Source organism: Megalobrama amblycephala, linkage group LG23 (assembly GCF_018812025.1).
Source record: "Megalobrama amblycephala isolate DHTTF-2021 linkage group LG23, ASM1881202v1, whole genome shotgun sequence".
Taxonomy (NCBI): domain Eukaryota; kingdom Metazoa; phylum Chordata; class Actinopteri; order Cypriniformes; family Xenocyprididae; genus Megalobrama; species Megalobrama amblycephala.
The window spans coordinates 17659518-17675852 of record NC_063066.1 but is presented as its reverse complement, the minus strand read 5'-3'; the positions used below and the strand labels follow the sequence as shown (position 1 = coordinate 17675852).

General features: G+C 40.9%; 1 protein-coding gene across 3 annotated transcripts in view; it reads left to right on the top strand.

Moving 5' to 3' along the window:
* Positions 1-415: 415 nt before the first annotated feature.
* Positions 416-16335, top strand: part of macrod1 (mono-ADP ribosylhydrolase 1) — an 82766-nt gene continuing 66846 nt past the window's right edge. Inside the window, exons 1-3 of one of the 3 annotated variants that reach the window (XM_048176341.1) lie at positions 416-1011; positions 3434-3526; positions 3711-3821. In XM_048176341.1, the coding sequence (XP_048032298.1) occupies positions 600-1011; positions 3434-3526; positions 3711-3821 (616 nt within the window). In that variant the 5' untranslated portion in view covers positions 416-599. The remainder of the gene's footprint in view (positions 1012-3433; positions 3527-3710; positions 3822-16335) is intronic. The other 2 variants (XM_048176340.1, XM_048176339.1) reach the window with 2 other exon arrangements.

The window sequence follows — 16335 nt, the reverse complement described above, 5'->3', positions numbered from 1 at the left end:
TCCCTAATGGTCATTAAGAGAGCATTTTAGAAGATGAGACTTGTTTAGTGTTTAATTTGGCCTATATTGCAAAAAGATATGTAAAAGGGTTCATGGGGTGTGTAAAATGACATTTCAATGCTATAGTTCCACTTCAACTAAATATGTTATGACCTCATATCAACGTTACATGCAATATTTGTACTTTTAAAAAAAATTATCTGTCCCACAACTCACTTTATATATGGTGAGCAGTTATAGAACTTAGATTCATATAATGTTTAATCTAAAATTACGCTGTTCAAAAAAGGTACTTGTCAAATCAAAATTATTAGTAGCGGACCAGGTAGACTAAATATTGCGCTTACACCGTCTTGCCGCTAGATGTCAGTAAAGGATGAATGATGTTGATTCGGGACAGTCCATGATTTAATTCATGGACCCCTACATATTGGTATAGTCCCAAATGCTTTCATTGTATCAGGCAGTTGACTTTCAATTTCACTTGTTATTTTATTAACAGTTTGTTACAAATCGAAACCAGGATAAAATCGAGTCGCAGGCGGGAGTCATTCAGGCTTTAAACATTAAATTCGCCAGCTGTCAAGACAGACCAGAGTATGGCGTTTCAGATGTCAAAACTTGCTGCTCGTGTTTCACTCTCAAAAAGTGTTGGGTTCACATCCAGCGCTGAAAACAGATGGCCGAGTCATCTCAATTTCATCAGCAGACTTGCACATCGCTCCTTTCATGCACTCTGCAGCGAAGGCAGAGGTTCTGTCAAAGTGCTGCCCTCCTGGGGGGTCTTACGTAAAGCAGACAGGTGGGAGAAGGTTTCCACAGCCTCAAAGTCACTCCACTGGCAGAGTGGAGGGGCCGTTAAGCCACAGCGAGCCACCATGGTAGTCCTAGGCGCCGTGGGGGTCTCCGCTGCGTTGTTGGCGTCTCTGCACACGAGCACGCTGCACGCTATGAGCTCGCGGCCCGACCTGAACCTGGACTCGGAGAGCAGTGACTGGAAAGAGGCAAAGAGTGAGTCTCTCCCTCGAGAGTGTGCTGATGTCAGACAGCCGTCCAACACACCCTTCATTAACAGAGAACCAGAAAGAAATATAATTTAACTAACATAATTAAGAAATATAATAACGCGATCTGGGTGATCCAAAGGGGTCTAATTTGCGATTATGACTCTATATTAAAGGGTTAGTTCACCCAAAAATGAAATTTCTGTCATTAGTTATTCATCCTCGTGTTGTTCCACACCCGTAAGACCTTCGTTCATCTTCGGAACACAAATTAAGATATTTTTGATGAAGTCCTACGCTTTTGACATAGTGAATGCAGTGCAGCACTTCCGGGTTCTACATCAGAACGCCTACTCGGCATCCCAGTGTGTATACTGTCCGCCCTAAATAGTATAGAATATTACTAATTTTCACATACTATTTAGGATGGATAGCATGCACAATGAGACGCAGGCCTACTCTGCGTCAGCATCACGCTTACGTCATGCTCACATGTACAGCTTCGGCCAAAATTGAGCAGGCGTTCGGACATAAACACGAAGCACTGCACTGTGTTCACTGTGTCAACAGCGCAGGAGAATAACGGGAGAGAAGAAATTGTTGAATAAAGTCATTATTTTTGTTTTGTTTTTGTGCACAAAAAGTATACTCGTCGCTTCATAACATTAAGGTTGAATCACTGTAGTCACATGGACTATTTTAACAATGTCTTTAATACCTTTCTGGACCTCAAAAGGTGCAATGACGTGTGGTTCAGAAACCCTCAGATTTCATCTAAAATATCTTAATTTGCGTTCTGAAGTAGAACAAAGGTCTTACGGGTGTGAAATGACATGAGGGTGAGTACTTAATGACAGAAATTTCATTTTTGGGTGAACTAACCCTTTAACCTGATTTTTAGGAATATCTATCGTCTGTCTGTCTATCTATCAATTTCAGAAGGCTTTCTTATGCTAATATCGTTTGTTTACAAACTTTACTCATCTAGTTATTAATTTGCAATACAAGTTAACTATTCTGTAAGGTTTTATGCTCACCACCACCATATATAGACCTATATTTAATTTAATACTGATATAAAAATATTTGACACTTTTTCTTTTCTTAGAATGGCTTAACTTGAAGTGCTGTAAAAAATAAAAATAATAAAAATTGAAAAAAAAAATATTGTTCATTTTGTTGCCATACGGTAACAACATACAGTAGTGGAAATAATTTAGAATAAGTGTAAGTTTACTTATAGTTATTTTTTTCCCTCAGAAATGTTGTGTTGATTCAATTGATGCTATTATAAGCTTTAACACAGTAATTATAAACATTATACACCTTATATATACTTTCCAACAACTTGTGCTTTTATTCCATTATTTTTTGCTGATTAATGCTTTATATTCTTTGAATTTCATTACATTTTTCATGAATATTATTTAAAATGCAAATTTATACAGTTAAATATAATACTGTTCATCATGTATCATAAAACATTGACATTAAACCAAAAACATTGCAGTTCATGAAAATTCAACATTATGCAATCTTATGAGAGGAAGATAATGAACATGAGCCCCCATAATCCTTAAAACTTCCTTTTTTCCATATGAAACTTCACAAAGCAGTTTTTTTTCAGAGTTGAGGCACAGGTACACATTTGGTGCACTTTACCCTACCAATACCCTTACAGCCAAGATACTTGCACCTTTTTGAGACACCATGATAGGCCAGTGGTTGGTCTGGTCCAGTAGTACTGGCCATGGTGGCAGTGGGCAGGCAGGTCTCCGATGTTGATTATATCCATAATACAAATTCCATGGCAGTCCTTAACATACAACTAACCAACATTATATCACTAGCATTAATGTTGTTATTGTTACAGCTTAACAGATTGCAGCTGACCTTGCTAGCTAGCTAAACTATTACAATAATGTCATTCCACCATTGCACAGTGTTGCCGCTTGGCAACACAGACATTTGATCGATTTACCAAGAACTAATTTCATAAAAGCATTTTTGAGTGGTGAATATGTCATCATAACTTACCTGAGGTGATATTACCGTTTGTTTTGTGAATGTGACATGGGCTAGTCCTTGTTTGCAAGAAACCGCAGTCCGTCAGAAAACACCCCATAGAAAAAAAATGTATGTTATGTGACTTAACCAAAGCACTTTATTGGCTAAACGAAGGTCTTCTCTTACCAAAAAAACAAAAACAAGAATGTTCTCTTAAAGACATGCTGACAAGGAAATGAGCGCAGAGTTTTTTTCCATATGGCCACACCATGCGGTAGATGGTTAAGTGCAGAGAAATATGATATATATTAATGTGTGATTTCCAATTCCACTCATAAATGGATAACCCTAAAAATAAAAACTTGCATTTTTGTTTTACATTTATGTTGGTATGATTTGGTTTAAATATTCATTTTTGGTAGATAAGCTTTGCTCCCTGGATAAGGAGAAGAGGAGGGAAACGTACAGGGTTGACTTCATTCCTCTGGAGAAGATTCCTGTCTGGAGTCCATCAGGTGAATAAAACATGTATAATTATAGCAAAAGTAAATCTCTTTGTTTTTATCCTAGTACAATTTGATCTGTTTGTACTCCAGAAATTGTTAGAAGGATAAAGACATACATTTATTGTATTGTGTGTAGACCTATATCTTGACAAACAGTTGATATTATGTTAACATAATGTTTGCTTCCTCTTAGGTGACTCCTCTTGTAAGCCTCAGTACAAAGTCGATGAAGAGTTGAATAAGAAAATATCCCTCTTCAGTGGTGACATCACAAAACTGGAGATTGACGCGATTGCCAATGCAGGTGAGAGTCAATGTACAGGAAAAATCAGTCTTCATTTACCTGCTTGTGTTTGTCTGCCAAACTATTTTATTGTTTCCCAAAAACGCTTGTGACTGGCCATATATCATAACCATAAAACAGAATCAGCAGTTTGTTTAAAGTTTTTTTTTTTTCTTGGTCATTTTTTATTTCATTTTTGTTAAATATACAATGCACAGGAAAATGTGACAGTTGAGCTTGTGGCCTTGTTTTGTCTGAATGAACACTGCTCTATATAATAAGGCAAGTGAACCACTGACTTTCTCAGTTGACAGCACTAAATGTCCATTTGAGTTTAGAGAGCGAATGCACTCAATACTTTTATAGAGGAAAACAACTACAAAAAACTCTCTTTAGCCATGTCACTCTTTTCCAGTACTATTTTAATAAAGTACAACAGTAATTGTCAGCAGTCCTCATCAGTAGAGCTCATGTCACTAGGTGGAGGTAGAGATTACTGTCTGTCTGTGGTATCCAGTCTGTCCCTTTGTTCCAAAACTCTCAGGTGTGTCTACATTCATCTGCATTTGCTTGTGTTCTTGGCAGTTGCAGAACAAAGTGACTTTCAGGAACTTTCAAGCTTTTCACATTTGCATCCTTTAAATAGCTAAAGAGACAAGTCAAGTATTAAGATGACAGACTAAAAAAATCAGGGGTGTAGCCATCATTTCAGAAATTTGGGGGACAGAAATGTCAAGTGTATTACCAGGGCCTGTAAGTATAAAACGTCTCAGAAATGCTCTTAAGAGTTGTCTTAAGCTTTGACTTAAGTGTCAAAAAATTCTTAGTAATAAGTAGGACTTTATAAATGTAGGAGGCTTTTATAAAAAAGCTAAAAGCAACTTTCCGCAAAGTGCACAGAATCAGCCAATAGTGAGCCTTCAAGGTGAAGTCTTAGCAGCAGGACACCAATCATGTAATGTAATTATAATAAAAATCATTTAATTAAGACACTTAAAGATTTATTTGAATATTTATTTAAAAATGGATTGGCGTTGTGCAATATTATTACAAAATAGTTTTGATGCTACAGAATCCTTTTCTATTGGTATATGTTCCTCATTTATAGTTAGAGCAATGATCGAACATGACTTCCATCTACGGCTTCAAGTCATACAGTAATGGCTAAAAGTGTTGACCAGCCTGGTTTATCCACCGTTTATCCAAACATTATTAAAAATGTGTTAAAGATTTGCAAACTGAGAAAGAAATGTAATAACTTCTCCCACTCTACAAATCAATGCGCTGACTGCAGTAATCAAAGTAATAATGACATTTTTTGGCAACTGTAAAAATGCAGCAATGCAAAAATGAGCTGTTGATGGAACTCATGTTTGCATCATTGCTCTAACTATAAATGAGGAGACATGTACCAATAGAAAAGGATTCCGTAGCATCAACAATAATTTGTGATTTTTTGCGTAGTTGTGCTTGGAGTCAATTGTTTTATTTGAGATAACACAATGAAACACACAAATCATGCAAAGATATTATGAACGTGTGTAAAAACAAGAGAGAATCAGTGAAATATTAATAACTGATTATGTTGTTGTCAGTGTTTTCTTTTTGCTGGAGCTTTTTTGTTTTTCTAAAACCTGTAGTTGTAGTTTGCCTTTTTTGCAAAAATAATTTTGTCAAATAATTATCTGCACTAAGTGTAGTGTTTTGTTCTACTTTCATATATTTTGCTCATATTTTGAGGGTTTAAGGTCATTAAAAACAATAAACAAATCAAAACAAAAAACTTTGCACATCACTTTTGGCCACTACTATATGTTTGGTGTGGTCAGGGCCACAATAGTGTTATTTAAGACTCTGCTGGCTGTGACTGATTGGCCCAAGTCATCACTGGTGGACTGCTGCATTTTTTTTTATAGTTACATTTATGGGACTTTTGTGCCTTTATTTAAGAGAGGACAGTAGAGAGCAGACAGGAAAGCAATGGGCAGAGAGAGGGGGGCAGGATCGGCAAAGGACCTCGAGACGGGAATCGAGCTTGTGTTGCCGTGAACGCATTCGTGCCATTTGTCGGTGCACTAACCACTAGGCTATCGGCGCCAACGACTGCTGCATTTTTACAGTTGCCAAAAAATGTCATTATTACTTTGATTACTGCAGTCAGAGCATTGATTTGTAGAGTGGGAGAAGTTATTACATTTCTTACAAGGTCAGTTACAAAAAGAATCCCTTTACGATCAAGCCTGTATCTCCCCATCATCATAACATTATATACATGTACGTAACTCCAATATATTATGTCTTTGTTGGAAATGGTGTGGTCTAACTAGGTTAGGATACCTCTCCAGCACTCCTATATAATTTAGGACCTGAGACCTAATTTTAACCTTTATGAATCACACTTATTCTTAAAGGGAGTTCACCCAAAAATGAAAATTATGATTTACTCACCCTCGAGCCATCTTAAGTTGACTTACGCAGTATGCAGACGGTCATCTGTCGGAAGCTATTTTAGTTTAGTTTTAAATATGGATATTTTTCTTACAAAAACCCATCGCTTTGCTTCAGAAGGACTTTATTAACCCCTTGGAGCCTTATGGATTATTTTTTATGATGGATGGATGCATTTTTGGGGGCTTCAAAAGTCCCCCCCCCCCATTCACTACTACATTATAAAGTTTGGAAGAGCCAGGACATTTTTAAAAATGTCTCTGATTGTGTTTGTCTGAAAGAAGATAGTCACATACACCTAGGATGGCTTGAGGGAGAGTAAATCATGGGATCATTTTCTTTTTGGGGTGAACTAATCCCTTTAAGTCTAGGAATAAGAGTGAAATTACATCATTCTTAGTATTTTGACACACTTAAGACTAAAATTTTACTCTGAGCAGCTTTATATATACGGCCCATGTTTTTTTTTTTTTTTTTTTTTTTTTTTTTTTTTTTAATTGACAGGTTTTATCTTTTCCTATCACTTGCTTTTAATTTGTTAAGAAATCAAATACACTGCTGAACAATAACCACTAATTTGTATTCTGTTATATTTTTTCCTATATTTTCTTTATGACAATTTTATGATTGGTTGACATCATGGATTTTATACAATGAAAAAAAAATGATAACAGAAGTTTTCTTCATAAAAGCGATTTCCTGGAACATTATAAGTTATTACTTTGAGGTTATGAGGGACAGATTTACAGTATGTTCATTGAGTTATACTGTTGTGTACCTTGATGTCAGTTGTTCAACATTGAAGTACATTGTTATGAAAGATGACTGTAAAAATGAGATGTAACTAAGATATTAGGATTGTACAGATCTATCCTTCACAGCCTTGTTTTCAATTGAGCTCAAATAAATATGCTGAACTAACCTGACTACGGTCCGTTGTAGGTCAGGAAATAAAACTATTTCATAATTAATATACAGCTAATAGAGTCAGCATATTCCAGATATTTAGCATATTAACATTAGCATATTCATTCAGCATTAGTAGAGTGCTCAGGTTTATTATTTCTCCATCATCATCTCTAAGCTGCCATAAAGCAAAGCAATGACTGGTTAATGTTTTAGCAATCGTATTACCACATAGGACTTTATGCATGCTGCTAGCCGGCCTAATGGATCTCATTTAAACAGGTGTGCATGAGCAGAAAGAAAGGAAGTGGGCGAGGAGAAAAAGAAGCTGAAAAGGCAAAGGACTAAGAGTGGGCATGAAGAGAGAGAGATAGAGGAGTTTGTCTGACAGTGCATTGATTCATCTCTCCCAGTTGACGTATTGATCGGCTGGCCGTAGGTCTCGGTGTAAAAGCGTGAGGATTAACAGACTGTCCAGTGGTCATTAATTTGGAGGTTGGAATGAACTTCCCAGGACTGCTAAGTATGCATCTCACTCACCAAAGTACCCAAGTGAGCGAAAGCACGCACTTTTTGTATCTGGTATTTTTTTATAGCATGTTAATTTTGCAGGTATAATATAACGTAATTGGTGTTTTTTTTTTTTAAAGTCAACTTGAAATGGCATTTACAACTTATTGTGACATTTCAGAGTGAAGTAGAAAAAAGCAAGGCACTTGATTTTACCCATTGGGATTTGACTGGATCTTGAAAAGTTGTTGCTATATGACAGGTAGAAAAATAAGAGGGCTTGGTGACATCAAGTCTAAGAAAAGAAAAGAGAAGAAAAGTAGTTTCAGAGGTGGGACATGTTATTATGTTTTGATGAAGGATAAAAATGTAATTTTTTGGGAAAAACCTGCATGAACTGTTCACATCAAGGACGTTGTGTATCCACCTGCCTTTGAAAGTAAAAATGGGCACAGCAGTTTGTAAATTGAATGTGCCTGGCTTCCAGTGTTATCCACTTCGAGTTATTTTTTTAGCTGTAGAAAACCGCCTGTTGTTTTATTGCAATCTGGTATTTCTTACTGCTTGTAGTATTGCTTGTAGCTTGTACCATTTACTGCACTTTGTTATTCTTCTAGATATTTACATTTATACAACAGTTCTGTCTGGTTGTCGAATCTGATTGGCTGATAGCCGTGCGATATTTTAGTGAAAACAGCACTCCTCCTACCTTTTCACCGTCTGTATCACTCCGCTGGAAGTGACCGTCATGGCGGCCGAGCAAGTCCACCGTAATTTTTGCTAATACTACTTGTTGTACCACGAACTGTAGTTTTAAGATTTTTTTAGACGAGAATGTAGTTGTTTAGACCTGAAATATGTGACTCATATTTAATAACAGCGCCTATTTTACAATTTGTTTTGACGTTTTCGGAGATGCGAGCTCCAGGGCGTCAGTTCAGTGCTCGTGTACGCGCCGAGAACAGCTTCATCTCGGCCAGTGCTTCGGGGATTTGCCGCTGGCTCTTATAGTGGTTAAACATGAGACATAATTAAATTTGAGTACATAGGACGGGCAATCTTTGGTCTTATTAATCTATTATTTGTTCCAGAGCAAGTCGAATTGTGCTATGTTAAAATATTTAATAAACGTTACCTTACATCCTTTATATAGCATAGCATATTGGCTACAACTAGACGGGACATATCAGACGAAGACTCTTCTCCTCTCTTCAAATACGTAAAACATTAAACTTTATAAACAGTGTTTTTTGAGTAAAGAAAACGCTTTACAATTTTTTTTTTTTTCAAACATCAGATCTTTATTTACCTTTGCATTGCATAGACGAGATGTCCAAATCTGTGCGCGCACTTAATTCACGATGTGAGGCGGATTTATGAGGTTTGACTGACAGTTTGAGGATCCAATGGAGTTACGGGGTTTTGTCACAAGCTCTTTAAAATCCTTTTTCATTCGTTAAATATTTGTAAAACCCACATACAAGCGTAAATGGTGACCTATAGTTTTTTTTTTTTTTTTTATAACTAGTGCTTTACGTTTTACTGAACTGTACAATTGTGTTTATTTGTTGTTCAATAAATATTATTTTATATAATGTCCATTAGTGCGTAATATGGATTGAGTGAAAGTTACATTAAAACGCCATTAGATGGCGGCAACACTTTACAGGAGAATGAGTCAGTGAGTCATGAACTAATTGTTATATACTTGCACTAGCATATTGTATATGACAATTTAGCTTTGACCTGAGGAGGGCAGTAATACACTTAGCAGTGTTTACACTGCCAGAATTCTAATAAAGAAGAAGAAGAAGAGAGCTAGTTCAAGATTAGCATTTATGGTTAAAATGTATATAATTTGACTTTTTTTTTTTTTAGAAAATGAGCGATAGTTTCTCTAGATAAGACCCTTATTCCTCGTCTGGGATCATGTAGAACGTTTTAAAGCTGCAATGAAACTGTAATTTTGACCTTCAACCGTTTGGAGTCCAGTATATGGAGAAAAATCCTGAAATGTTTTCATCAAAAAACTTAATTTCTTTTTGACTGAAGAAAGAAAGCCATGAATATCTTGGATGACATGGGGGTGAGTAAATTATCAGGAAATTTTCACCATACAAATGTTACAGTGCAGTGATTATTTTATATATCTTTTAGCTTTTCATCCAGGAGTGGGCAAGATTTTTGGCACCTGGCCCACATATATGAATAAAATAACCTTTGAGATACAATGTTCTCGATTAGTACTTGTATTCTTAAAGGGATAGTTCACCCAAAATGAAAATTCTGTCATCATTTACTCACCTTGAACTTGTTCCAAACCTGTATTAATTTCTTTCTTCTGCTTAACACAAAAGAAGATATTTTGAAGAATGTCGGTAACAATACAGTTGAATCCTATTGACTTTAATAGTAAGGGAAAAAATACTGTGGAAGTCAGTGGGGTCCATCAACTATTTGGTTACCCATATTCTTCAAAATATCTGCTTTTGTGTTCAGCAGAAGAAAGAAATTCACACAGGTTTGGAAGAACTTGAAGGTGAGTAAATGATGACAGAATTTTCATTTTTGGATGAACTATCCCTTTAAAGCAGAGAGACGTTAATGTACTTCTAGTACATGACGCACGGTGTTCTGAAGTAAATCTGTGACTGATTGGGCCACTCATTTCTAATATACTTGAAGTAGTTCAAATAATGAACTATTTCAATACTGAAAGTAGTTTAATAAAACAAACAATTTGTTCATGTAAAAGTTTAATGTAGTACCCATTTCAGGTCTTGGAGTCTGTACTAAAGAGCAGATGAATTGAATCAGGTGTGTTTGATTTGGGAGACATCCAAATTGTGCAGTGTTGGAGGTACTCCAGGACCAGGGTTGGGAAACAGATCTGTATTTTATTAAAGTTTATCTCCGAGATAAAGGTAGCACCAAGCAGTGACTTTCCTTTGAACAGAAAATAGCTTTGGAGATCGATAATCTCCAACATGCAGTTAGATATTTGGTACCACCTTTCGCAGTGGAAAAATGAAAGAGAGAACATGCTCATGGTTGCCATGTCAGACAAATTCAGTCAAATATTGGGTGGAATGTTGACAAATTAGCAACCCTGACCATGTTAAACACTTATGGAGGCTTGTTAGGTGCTACTGAGCTATATCAAATGACAAAACAATTTTAGGATAATTGACCCGTGGGCTTAATTAAACCACATTGAGGGTTGTAGTTTAGTGTCTGTCTGTGCTAGGCTGTTATGAAGGTCAGGTTTAAACAACAGTTGAACTGAGCAAAAATGGACAAAAGCAACATGAGTCTTTGAAACTTTGAGAACTCAATCAGTCAATAGGGAGAGTGATGGAGAATTGGGCTGGAGTGGGGAGGACTGTTTGTCTGTTGTTCTCCATAAAGATTGGATTTACAATAACATTGCCTCCACCCCCTGTCCTCTCTCTCCTCCCTCTCACAACATTTTACAGCTCTTGGCTCCTGGATCTGCCCTATAAAACACCGTAAACATAAAATCCACAAGCACTTAAGAACTGTCCTTCCGAGAGCAGGGGTGGAGGGAGGGATAAACATCCTTTTTACGCCACTAGCCATCCATCGCTCTGTCAATCCACCCATCCATCTAGTTAGTGGGAGAGGATATACTGTCCTGTATTGGTTTATTAAGATGCATTACATTGTGAATAGTGTATTGTGATTGGGTTTGTGAGAGAAACCACTTGCCCTTGCTGGCTATATGACTGAAAAGTAAACGGAAAAAGAAAAAAAAAAGTATTATTAGGGGAAGGTTGTAGGATCATAACCTCGAAATAGAATCAACAGTGTTGTTTAATGAAGATTGTGTTACTGCACCATGTTTGCTCATGGGAGAAATTGCATTTGCCCTCCATGTTTATTCATATTCTGCTGGGAATTAAGGACGAGTGCCAGTATTCTGAGTCACTGATAAGAGATATTCCAGACATGGATACAGAAACGATCCCAGATAAGAGTGACGCCATGCTGTATAGATTAAAATGGAACTAAGAGATGTTATTGAATTTCTTAAAAATAGAAAAAATAAATAAATTGGATGGATTTGATTTGAATTTTTGTATTATTAAAAAGCAGCAAAAGAAACTGGAAGGCGCTGTAAATGAGCTGAAGGCTACTCGTTTTTTTTTTTAATTTCTACTTTTGACTGACAGCAGAATAATCTAGAAAGCCCCAAGATGTGTTGTGCAGAACTCTATCTTTACCTTCAGCTGGAAAAATAGCCCCACAGATAGAGTAGAGAGGCATGACAGAGGATGAGAATGAAGGGAGTAATGCTGCATTTCTGCCTGCGCCGTTTTAGACTTCACTGCCGGGTTAGACGGTATGCATAATTCACACTGATATGTCTTCCTTTCACAGAAAGCTTGTGATATTCACACAGTTTTAGCAGGGAGTGTGGATAGCGCCACACAGGCGTATGTAAAATGTGTAGACATCTCTAAATAGGTCTGAAAATGCAGCTTATTTGTCAAAGAGCATAAGCCATTAAATCTGTTATCTGTTGCAAATGAAGCTCAGCATCCTTAGCTGGTGGTTCAGACCCCTCTCACCAGCGTAGGCGAATTTAAAATGAGTTCACACTGAGAAATCTCACATCTCTCAGCATATGCCACATTGTTGCTAATTGGAAACCAAGCTTGTTGGAGGGAATTGGTTGTCACACACACAACCCTAATAAATTCATTCTGTCTGCGTCGCTTAGAAAATTTCATTTCATTGAAATGGCTTTTCTTTTATGTAGTGTTTTAGCCAATTTAGTTTGTTTTGTTGAAAACGAAGAAGAAAAAAAACGATTCAATCATGTATGTGAACAATGAATATGAACTGAATGAGAATATAATTGTTTAGATATTTTTGAACATCCAGAAATTCCCAAACGTAGTGCCGTGAGTGAATTCTGTTTGATGCCTGAGGCTTTGTAATCATCTTTCTGTTACTGAACCTTTAATAATATTAATTGGGATTTTACTGTAAATTAATGATTTTTAAATGAATGATTTAGGAAAAAAAAAAAAAAAAATGTTTTGCAGAATGACAGCCCCATAGCAATTATTTCAGGCCTCGTTAAAAGCCTCCCACCTGTTCCATTCTGTAACAATCAATCGCCACTTTAGCTCCAATGAAGGAATGTGAATTTGTTGGTCTCCTCTCTAGTCTAATTAGCTTAATTGACCCAATGTGGTAAATGCAGGGAAAAGAGGCATGCGGTTCATCAGGGACGACTTCTGAGAGTTTCTTCTGCTGTTTGGATAGGTGCAATTGCTCGCAGTAATTGTACTGTAATTCTCAGTTTGGTTGCACTAGGTACAATGTGAGAGGCACTGTGAAGCCACTAGGTGTAGCTTCTTGGGAGTTTGATTTACCAGTAATTGGGACTTGTCAAACTCTCAAGTTAATTGTTGGGTATTGTCAAGTTGGCCTTTTAACTGGTGATTTGAGCGGCAAAAGCTACTTAAAGTTCGTTATAGATGCTGTACCTGTGCCTTCTTCCATATGTCAGTGTCTACAACTGTCTTCGCCAGTCATTTGGTTTAATAACACTCAATAATTTGATGTTGCTCTGAATTGTAAATCGCTATGGAAGAAGGTTTTCCAATTATCTAGAATTACATTCATTAGAGAAATGAGTTGGGGAACAGGTGCAAATAACTAATTGAACTTTACGTTGTCCGAGAAACCACACTGAGGACATGGCATGCTCTTTTACGTACACATTAAGCTATCGAAGAGCTTGTCCTTAAAACCCATTCTTTCTTGGATACTGTATACTGCACTTCCCCCTTCTCATTATATTGATTTCTGCATTGCTTACACAGGCATTACCACACTCTCCAGATTGGAGGCATGTTTGCGCTTAAACAGACACTATCTGTCACGGTGCACACAAGAACAAGATGGTAAGATCCAAGTGCAGTGATGTTTATTAAAGGGAACTCCAAACACATAATCCAAGGAACAGGCAAGGGTCAAAATCACAGAAACAGTCCACAAAACAAAAGGCCAGAGAAACAAACGGTGCACGTAACAAATACAACAAACCACAACTGAGGACAGAAACAACTGAGATTAAATAGACAGACACTGATTACAAAATACATGACAGCTGGGTGTAATGATGTGATAAATGGATAATGAGTCCGGCAGTGCGTTATGGGTAGTGTAGTCAATGGGGTGAAAACAGTCCAGGATGGAGTGCCCTCAAGTGGCTAATTCGGGCACTCTCACTGACGGTCGTGACATTACCCCCCCTCAAAGGAGCGGCTACCAGACGCTCCACCAGACAAAACAAAAACGAAAAACACAAACTCAGGAGGGAGGTGGACAGGAGGAGGATCAGGGGGAGGGATGGTGGGCCAGATCCAGGGTGCCCAACTGATAGCCAGGGCGGTGCTGGAGGAACTGACCAGGCTGGTTCCAGTGGTTCTGGAGTCCTGGCTGATTGCCAGGGTGGCGCTGGAGGAACTGACCAGGCTGGTTCCAGCGGGTCTGGAATCCTGGCTGATTGCCAGGGTGGTGCCGGAGGAACTGACCAGGCTGGTTCCAACGGTTCAGACGGCCTGGGCAGTGGCGGCAGGGCAGAAAGCCTGGGCGGCGGCGGCAGGGCAGAAGGCTTGGATGATGGCGGCAGGACAGAAGATCTGGGCGGTGGCAGGGCAGAAGGCTTGGACGGCGGCAGGGCAGTAGGCCAAGGGTGCTTCATGGCCATATCAGGGAGAGCGGGCAGCTCGGTAACGGTCTCCGTGGCCGTATCAGGGAGAGCGGAGGACTCAGGGACAGCAGCGGGCTCAGACTGGAACTGCTCAGGGACGGCAACGTGTTCAGACTGGGGCTGCTCTGGGACGGCAGCTGGCTCAGGCTGGGGCTGCTCTTGGACGGCAGCGTGCTCAGACTGGGGCTGCTCTGGGATGGCAGCTGGCTCAGGCTGGGGCTGCTCTTGGACGGCAGCGTGCTCAGACTGGGGCTGCTCTGGGACGGCAGCGTGCTCAGACTGGGGCTGCTCTGGGACGGCAGCGTGCTCAGACTGGGGCTGCTCTGGGACGGCAGCGTGCTCAGACTGGGGCTGCTCTGGGACGGCAGCTGGCTCAGGCTGGGGCTGCTCTTGGACGGCAGCGTGCTCAGACTGGGGCTGCTCTGGGACGGCAGCGTGCTCAGACTGGGGCTGCTCTGGGACGGCAGCTGGCTCAGGCTGGGGCTGCTCTTGGACGGCAGCGTGCTCAGACTGGGGCTGCTCTGGGACGGCAGCGTGCTCAGACTGGGGCTGCTCTGGGACGGCAGCGTGCTCAGGCTGGGGCTGCTCTGGGACGGCAGCGGGCTCAGGCTGGGGCTGCTCTGGGACGGCAGCGGGCTCAGGCTGGGGCTGCTCTTGGACGGCAGCGGGCTCAGGCTGAGGCTGTTCTGAGAGCATCCTCCAGGCACGCAAGACCGCCAAAACATAGAACGTGAGGACAGCCCTCTTGGCTATCACCGGACTGATAGGGAGAGCATGCCGTACTGAAGCGGATTCACTGGCTGGAGCGGGCTCACTGGCTGGAGCGGACTCACTGGCTGGAGCGGGCTCACTGGCTGGAGCGGGCTCACTGGCTGGAGCGGGCTCACTGGCTGGAGCGGGCTCACTGGCTGGAGCGGGCTCACTGGCTGGAGCGGGCTCACTGGCTGGAGCGGGCTCTGTAGTAGACTCACTGGCTGGAGCGGGTTCTGTAGTAGACTCACTGGCTGGAGCGGGCTCTGTAGTAGACTCACTGGCTGGAGCGGGCTCTGTAGTAGACTCACTGGCTGGAGCGGGCTCTGTAGTAGACTCACTGACTGGAGCGGACTCTGGAGTGGACTCACTGACTGGAGCGGGCTCTGGAGTGGACTCACTGGCTGGAGCGGACTCTGGAATGGACTCACTGACTGAAGCGGGCTCTGGAGTGGACTCACTGGCTGGAGTGGACTCACTGGCTGGAGCGGGCTCTGGAGTGGACTCACTGGCTGGAGCGGGCTCTGTAGTAGACTCACTGGCTGGAGCGGGCTCTGGAGTGGACTCACTGGCTGGAGCGGACTCTGGAATGGACTCACTGACTGAAGCGGGCTCTGGAGTGGACTCACTGGCTGGAGTGGACTCACTGGCTGGAGCGGGCTCTGTAGTAGACTCACTGGCTGGAGCGGGCTCTGTAGTAGACTCACTGACTGGAGCGGACTCTGTAGTGGACTCACTGACTGGAGCGGGCTCTGGAGTGGACTCACTGGCTGGAGCGGACTCTGGAATGGACTCACTGACTGAAGCGGGCTCTGGAGTGGACTCACTGGCTGGAGCGGACTCACTGGCTGGAGTGGGCTCTGGAGTGGACTCACTGGCTGGAGCGGACTCACTGGCTGGAGCGGGCTCTGGAGCGGACTCACTGGCTGGAGCGGACTCTGGAGCGGACTCACTGGCTGGAGCGGGCTCTGGAGCGGACTCACTGGCTGGAGCGGACTCACTGGCTGGAGCTGACTCACTGGCTGGAGCTGACTCACTGGCTGGAGCTGACTCACTGGCTGGAGCTGACTCACTGGCTGGAGCTGACTCACTGGCTGGAGCTGACTCACTGGCTGGAGCGGCCTCCGGGCCTTGAAGGATGGAAGAAGCCTTCTTCCTTCTCCTCCTCCT